The 8206-nt window shown below is 30.7% G+C and overlaps 1 protein-coding gene across 1 annotated transcript; it reads left to right on the plus strand.

The window, feature by feature from the left end:
• The first annotated feature begins 218 nt into the window (after window positions 1-218).
• Window positions 219-1195, plus strand: LOC127276960 (uncharacterized). Its single transcript, XM_051297720.1, has 3 exons — window positions 219-231; window positions 449-627; window positions 727-1195. The coding sequence occupies exons 1-3, from the start codon at window positions 223-225 to the stop codon at window positions 920-922; spliced, it is 384 nt and encodes a 127-aa protein (XP_051153677.1). The 5' UTR covers window positions 219-222; the 3' UTR covers window positions 923-1195.
• The last annotated feature ends 7011 nt before the right edge of the window (window positions 1196-8206 follow it).

Raw genomic sequence — 8206 nt, forward strand, 5'->3', positions numbered from 1 at the left:
GGTGCTGTGGTTCTCGTTCGGCATCTCCTTCATCGCTCTCAGGGACGGAAGATTTACATAAAATCATTGGTGACGCTATTTCAAATCTACATTCTAAACTTTCCAAGGAAAACACCAAGGTTTTAAATGCTGTTAAGACTGTAAATAATAAATTTGATAGTCTTGTGGAAAGAGTGGTGACTAATGAAAAATTAATTGAAAAAGTTTCTAATCGCCTGGACAATGTTGAAGGTACGTTAATCTGATTATTTTTGGAGTCCCTGAAAAAGTGATTAATGATCCAATAAAAAATACTACTGATTCCAATGTTTCTTCCTATACATTGAACTTGTTGAAAAAAATTGTGCATCCTGAGGTGTTACCAAAAATTAAGTTTTCACGAATAGGCAAAATTTCACAGGACTCTCAGAAGATTAGACCGTTGAAAATTGTATGTGAAAATCCACAGGTTGCGGGAAATCTAAGAGACTGCTTTCTGACGAAAATAAAAGACAAGGAATTACTATCGGCTTTGAATATTCAAAACATTTGGGTGGCAATAGACAGAACACGATTGCAGCAGGACCAAATAAAGTCTTTGAAAACGGAGTTGCATGCCTGTCAACAAGCAGGAGAGGAGAACCTCAAGTTAGTATATTGGAGCAATACTCCTCGTATTGTGGCAAAGAATGATTCTTCCACATAATAATTCCAAATCAAAATAACCCCCACTCTCGTTCTCGGCAGACATCTCTTTTTCGCCCGTCAGATGGCTTTACTCACACACTTGAAGTGTATTATCAGAACGTCAGAGGACTGCGAACCAAGTTACATTTGCTGTACAAATCTATCCCCTCTCTGTCAGCTGATCTGTATATTCTCACGGAGACATGGCTCAATGACGATATCAACTCTTGGGAACTTGGATTTGACAACTTTATAATTTATCGACTTGATAGAAATCACCTTACGAGCCCTTTTTCTAGAGGAGGAGGAGTGTTAATAGCAGTTAATAAAAAATTTCGTAGTGTTCATTTAACTACTAACTGTAATTCGGTTGAAGTGATTTTTGTTCGTGTCTTTGTGTATAATATATGGCATATTTTTGTGGCATCTTATATACCACCGAACTCGAATACTGATGTATATAGGGATTTATATCTTGCTTTGAAGGAGGTAACGAATACTTTTCCTTACGATCCAATTCATATCTTAGGCGATTGCAATTTATCATTTATAGAATGGAATACAGGTTCTTCATATTTATCTTGTAGTTTAAAACACGGTTCAAACACAATACAAAATGAAATTTTTGATTTAACATCTGATTATTTAAATTTCTTTAATTTTAATCAAATTAATAAATTCCATAATAACAATGGTTCATTGCTTGATATTATTTTTACTGATTACGAATATAGTGATGTTCAATTGTCGAGTGACAATTTGCTTCCAATTGATAATTATCATCCGCCTTTGTTATACACAATAAATACATTGAAGACTGCGACTGAGATATCTAAGGATTACATTGGTTATAATTTCAAAAAAGCTGATTTTTTATCCATAAGTAAATACTTTTCAGATATTTCATGGGAAAATTTATTTTATTATGAATTAAATGCATTGAAATCTTATAGCTTTAATAATGACTGTGATCAGGGTATGTCAAGAATGATTGACAGTATGATTATGGTTTTTTATACGTATGTAGAGACTGCCTTTCGTTTGTTTGTTCTTGTTGCATCGCGTAATGTTTCAACATATCCTAAGTGGTATACTAGGGAATTAATAGACTTAGTTGTTAGAAAAAAACTTGCTCATGCTAAATATAAGAGAACAAGAGATTTAACTGACTATGAAAATTTTTCTATTCTACGTGCTAAATGTAAAAAATTAACAGAGCAGTGCTATAATCAAAATGTTATTAATATGGAGGAAAATTTAATTCATGATCCAAAATTATTCTGGAATTATATTAATAACAAGAAAAAATCAACTTTGCCTAAAGAATTTTATTATGAACAAAAGAAGGCTACGGATAGTATAGATAAGGCTAATTTATTTGCAGATTTTTTTAAATCTGTACATAATCCTGTTACGGAAAATAATACTTATGAGGTCCTTAATAATGAGGAAGTTGAATTGAATTTCTCCTCCATTACTAGAGACGAAATTGAAGCTAAAATACGAAAATTAGATAATAGAAAGGGACCTGGATACGATGGTATACCAGTCTCCTTCCTGAAGTTATGCAGCTATTCCATAATTGACCCTCTTTTTTATATATTTAATGCCTCCTTGAAAATTGGTTACTTTCCACAGTGCTGGAAATTGGGAGTAATTTCTCCTATTTATAAGTGTGATAACAGGTATGAAGTGAAGTACTACAGACCGGTCACAATTCTCAGTTCAATTCCTAAACTATTTGAAAGTATTATTCACGATAAAATGTATCCGGTATTTAAAAATGTTCTGATGGAGGAGCAGCATGGCTTTCGGAGAGGGCGGTCAACGACTACAAATATGTGCATTTATACCGAATTTTTGGCTAGTGCCTTGGATAGGGGATTGCAAGTAGACGCAATACACTACCGTCCGAAATTGTGCGAACTCTGCTTTTTCAACAACTATAAAACTGTTCAAATCTTCAAAAATATTAAAACTAAAATTTTTTTCTCTTTATTTTATTAAAGTTAATAAAATTCTGAAAGAAATGACACCTTGACAAAGAGAATATGTTAATTTTTCAATTAGATATCTAAGAAAAACCCAATTTTCAATGTTTTTACTATTTTTTTATTTCTCTGGCAAAAATTAATATTTTTAAACGTTCTTAGGCTCATTGAAATCGTATTTTGTTATGCAATTCAAATTATATAAAACAATTCATGTACACATTCAAACCGTGAAAGTTGGCTCATAAAATGTCAAAAAATTGTGATTAATATTTATATGACAAAAAATTATCAGTAAAATGTATAAATCTTAAATTTACTTACATAAATCAGAGAAGTTTAGAATGATATATTTACTTGATTTTTAAACATTATATTTTATTGTAGAATTAAATTTAAATTTTTTGACATTTTATGAGCCAACTTTCACGGTTTGCATACGCTAGGGGAGAATGTGTACATGAATTGTTTTATATAATTTGAATTGCATAACAAAATACGATTTCAATGAGCCTAAGAACGTTTAAAAATATTAATTTTTGCCAGAGAAATAAAAAAAATAGTAAAAACATTGAAAATTGGGTTTTTCTTAGATATCTAATTGAAAAATTAACATATTCTCTTTGTCAAGGTGTCATTTCTTTCAGAATTTTATTAACTTTAATAAAATAAAGAGAAAAAAATTTTAGTTTTAATATTTTTGAAGATTTGAACAGTTTTATAGTTGTTGAAAAAGCAGAGTTCGCACAATTTCGGACGGTAGTGTATATACTGATTTTTCTAAAGCATTTGATAAGGTGGATCAGGGTATACTTTTACGCAAACTATCAGCCTATGGCGTCTCTGGGGTCACTCTTCAGTGGCTCTCTTCATATATATATATGGTAGAAGTCTAGTTGTCAGAATTGGTAACGATTATTCTTAAGAGTTTTTCCCAACATCAGGAGTACCTCAGGGTTCTCATCTAGGACCGTTGTTGTTCTTGATTTTTATCAATGACATTAAACCTTATATTAAGAATTGTTTTTTTCTTTGTTATGCTGACGACCTTAAAATGTATCGAACAATTAGTTCCCTGTCTTGTGCGCTTGACCTTCAAGAAGATCTAGATAGTCTGCATGAATGGTCTACTCTGAATAATTTACCCTTGAATGTTACCAAATGTACTACTATATCCTTTCATAGAAAGACAAAAATTGTAAAATTTTTTTATAATATAAAAGGCGTACTATTGGTTAAAGTGGAAAAACAGCGTGACCTTGAACTGATTCTGGATTCTGCTCTTTCATTCCGAGATCATATTTCTTTTATAGTTAGCAAGTCTTTGAGAATCCTGGGACAAATCACACGTTTTGGTTCAATTTTTCACGATCTTAGAGTCTTAAAAGTATTATATCTTTCGCATGTGCGACGAATCGTTGAAACAGACTCGGTGATCTGGTCTCCCATGTATGAGATTCATAAAACAAGAATTGAAAGAATACAGAATAGATTTCTAAGATTCGCTGCGCGTCAAGTAGGCATTCCCTTTGACAGGTTCAGTCATGACTATACTGAGCTTCGCTTAGTTATAGGCAATCCACGAATTTGTCAGAGGCATAAAATGAATGACCTTAAATTTTTGTATAACATTATTAATGGAAAAGTAGACTGTCCCTCTTTGTTGTCCCAGGTCTCGCTGTCAGCCCCTTACGTAATGCTTCGCAATTGTTCTGCGTTCAGAGTGCCCCATCATCGTACAAACATTGGTGGAAATTCATCTCTAACGCGCGTATTTAGGGAAGCGAATAAAGCGAGCGAGATTGACTTTTTTGATGAAGCAAGTAACAAATTTCTAAAAACACTAGCGGATTACGTAAAAACCACATCTTAAAACTGTTCTTTAGATTGGATTACATCCATGACCTCTTTTTTTATTGTGTAATACTTTTATTATTATTAAAGGGCATGTTATTTTTGTAAGCCCGTTTACATGTATAAATAAATAAATATTCGATAATTTTTCAATTTCTATTCGTATTATTATTCATTAATTAAAATCATATTTAAAAATAAATCAATAAGTTTGTAGTGTTTGCTTAAAAAAGATTATTTCAAAACAAAACTAACCTAATTAAAATTTTTTAATGAACTAATGTATTATTAATTAAAAAAATAAAAAATTAATATTTAAATAATAAATTATTTAAATCTATTGAATAAAATTTAAACAACATTAACTTCAGCAAATTTAATTAAAATTTTAATGAAAATTTTAATGATAATTATGCTGTACTTACAGATCACACTTCATGTTAGATATAATTTTTTGTAACATTCAATAAATATGTAAAACAGGTAAAATTCTGGATATCCAATATCTAAAATATTCTGGATATCCAATATTTTACTTAATGCAAATTATATTATTGTTTTTAAAAATCCACGTGATCGAGCTTAGTTTTAACACTTTGCTCGACAAGTTTATCCTGAAAATCCACGTTTTCTTCAAGAAGCCTATCACGACACAACTGCCAAACCTCATGGTTATCTACTTTTAGATTTAAAACAATCAACGCCTGATAATTGTCCTTTTCGTACTGATATTTTTCCTACAGATGGTTTTCCTCAGGTTTATGTACCAACGAAAAATATAAAAGAGGTACATCAATAGATCAAGTACCAGTTGTGCGATTATAATGGCGTTTAATAGAGTTCTTTGTAAACATATTAGTAAACAAAATGCTGCCGTTTTGCATGCATTATATCATCTCAATTCCAATCAACGCAGAGCAATTTTATCCATTGCGGATAATAAACTAGTCAAGTGTATTTGCGAATATGCTCTTAATTCTAGTGGAAGTTGGAAACAAAAGAAACGTTACATTCTTCAAAACGGTGGAGGACTTCTACCGCTTTTACTTGCACCTATTATTGGTAGTATAATCTCTAACCTCTTCATAAGTAATGATTAGTATAGAAACAACAGTTTAAGGCAAGGATTGCAAGAAAACTCCTTTCACCTCTCATTTGTTTTTTCTTATTGAATTCTAATATGGAACATGCAAATAAAATGGTTTTAATTCCCAGCGAACAAGTTCATAAAATACAAGAACAACAACAACAGTCTAACTTTTTACAATTAAATAATGGAAACAATAAAAATTTTAATAATAATAATGAAATTGGAAATGACACAATACAAACACCTGGAAATATTATAAGTCGCCTTGACAGCGAAATGAGTAAAATATTACATTCGCCAGTTTTAATAGCTGAAAGAGAAAAATGGAAAATGTATCAACAAATTTTACAAAAATATTTATTCTTTGTTAATTTAAAACGCAAACCGTTTAGTTCTAATAAAATATTAAATAATAGCAATGATGAAGAAATTAATACTAAATCTTATTAATTATGCTTTAAGATATAGAAAAACTGTAAACCAATCAGGACGAGGTCAGTTTGCTAGTTTTCTTCGTAATATTGGGATATCACGTGAATTTGTATCAAATTCAGAATATTGGAAAAAGAATATAAATATTACATCATCTTCAAATATAAAAAATAAACCAGTCAATGAGGAAAAATCTTTGATAGATTTAATGACAGATGACGAAAGTAATAGTAGCGAGAGTGAACACAAACATCGAAGTAGAAGTACGAATCGTATAGGCCGATCAAAACAGGATACTCATAATACAAAGAGAGAGGAAAGTGATAATAATACTAAATGGTTGTCTCTATTTTTAAAATAAGCATATAAATAAAATATTATCATGAAATTACTAGAAGAAATATATTTTAATCCAGCACATGAAGCCTCTTTCTCAGGAATTGAAAAACTTGTAAAAGCTACGCGTGGAAAAGTTTCGCGTGAAAAAGTAGTTGATTGGTTACAAGGACGAGATACATAATATAACTTACATATTCCTACACGACGTAAATTTCAACGTGCTTTTTATAATGTTACTAATATCGACGATCTCTGGAAAATTGATCTTGTTGATTTAAAGAATTTAAAAGATTACAATGATGGTTATGTATATCTTTTAGTAGTGATTGATGTATTAAGTAAATATGCATGGGTAGAACCTCTAAAGAATAAAAGTGTCGAAAAAGTAAAGAATGCTTTTAATCGTATTCTAGAAAATAAAAATGATCACAATAGTTACAATAAAAGAGAACCTGTTTGTGTTCAAAGTGACAGAGGAAAAGAGTTCTTAGCTCGTGAATTTCAACAAATGTTAAGGAACGTATGTGGTGGTATTTTACTTATCGCAATACACATCGTTACATTATTGTTTTACAACAAATTATCTCTTCTTTATGGTAGAAAGAAAGCTAAATATAAGGAAGGATATTATGTACGTATCAGTAGAGAGAGAGGAAAGGAAAGGTTATGAAGCTGTGTAAATAAGTTATAAATAAGTTGTTTACGAATTAAAAGATTTATCAAATGAGCTTATAGAGGGATTGTTTTATGAACGAGAATTATCAATTGTAAAAAAAGAAAATCTTCTGACTGATGCTGAATTTATTGTTGAAAAAGTAATTCGTAGAAAAGGTACAGGTAGAAACAAGCAAGTACTTGTCAAGTGAAAAAGTTATCCTAATAAATTTAATTCTTGGATTCCAGAGTCTGATTTAAAAAATTTATAATAGATTCCGATCAATTTTATTTAGTGTTACCAAGTAACAGTAGTATGAAATATTTTCCAAAGAATACTACAACTCACTTTACGACTATGATAATACAGATTCAAAAGAGGTAATTGCAAATTCAATTGATGAAATTGAATTTAATAAAACAAAGCAAGCATCCACCGTTTGGTGGTTAAAACCTGAGAATGTTCCTTTTATATGTCCAGGAATTTACAAAAGAGTTCAAGATTTAATTACAACAATTAATCGAACGCCAATAATTAGTAATAATGTCAGTTCACCTTTTGAGATGAAGAAGACTCGTATGTTAGAGTTCAAAAAGTATGTAACGAAAATTGTGAAATGTCGGGACAACATTTTCTAGCAATTAGCGAGAAAGTCTCCAAAATTTTTGGATTTGCTCCTGAACAATTAATACCTGTAAACAATGGGTATTTCGTTAATCATCCTGACAGTATTGCAAGAGGACTACCTAAGAAAATGTTTGTATATTGTGACATTTGTGAACCTCGAATTACCGGTGACGTTCAATCACCACTCTTGACAATTATATCTATTGAAAGTAATCACCACCAAATTATATACCTCTTCTTCGAACTCAATTTCGAACTATAGAAATTGATATAAGGGACCATGTAGGACATTCAATACCATTTGAGTTTGGTACTCTGACGCCAACACTACATTTTAAAAAAATTGATTAATAGTATTAAAAATGTTTCATTATCATTATACATCACAAGTTGGTGGGGGTGACATATAAAAAATTTATGTTTGTTCACCATATCAAGAGGTTATGGAATTGGGAGTTTTCTCGGTGGTCTTTTTCGACGTGTTTTACCAACATTTGCTAGGGGTGCAAGGACAGTATGTAGAGAGGCTTTGCGTGCAGGTATTAATACATT

The sequence above is a fragment of the Leptopilina boulardi genome, unplaced genomic scaffold, assembly GCF_019393585.1.
Source record: "Leptopilina boulardi isolate dan_hultmark-lab unplaced genomic scaffold, ZJU_Lbou_2.1 LbouV2_162, whole genome shotgun sequence".
In the NCBI taxonomy this organism is placed as follows: Eukaryota; Metazoa; Arthropoda; class Insecta; order Hymenoptera; family Figitidae; genus Leptopilina; species Leptopilina boulardi.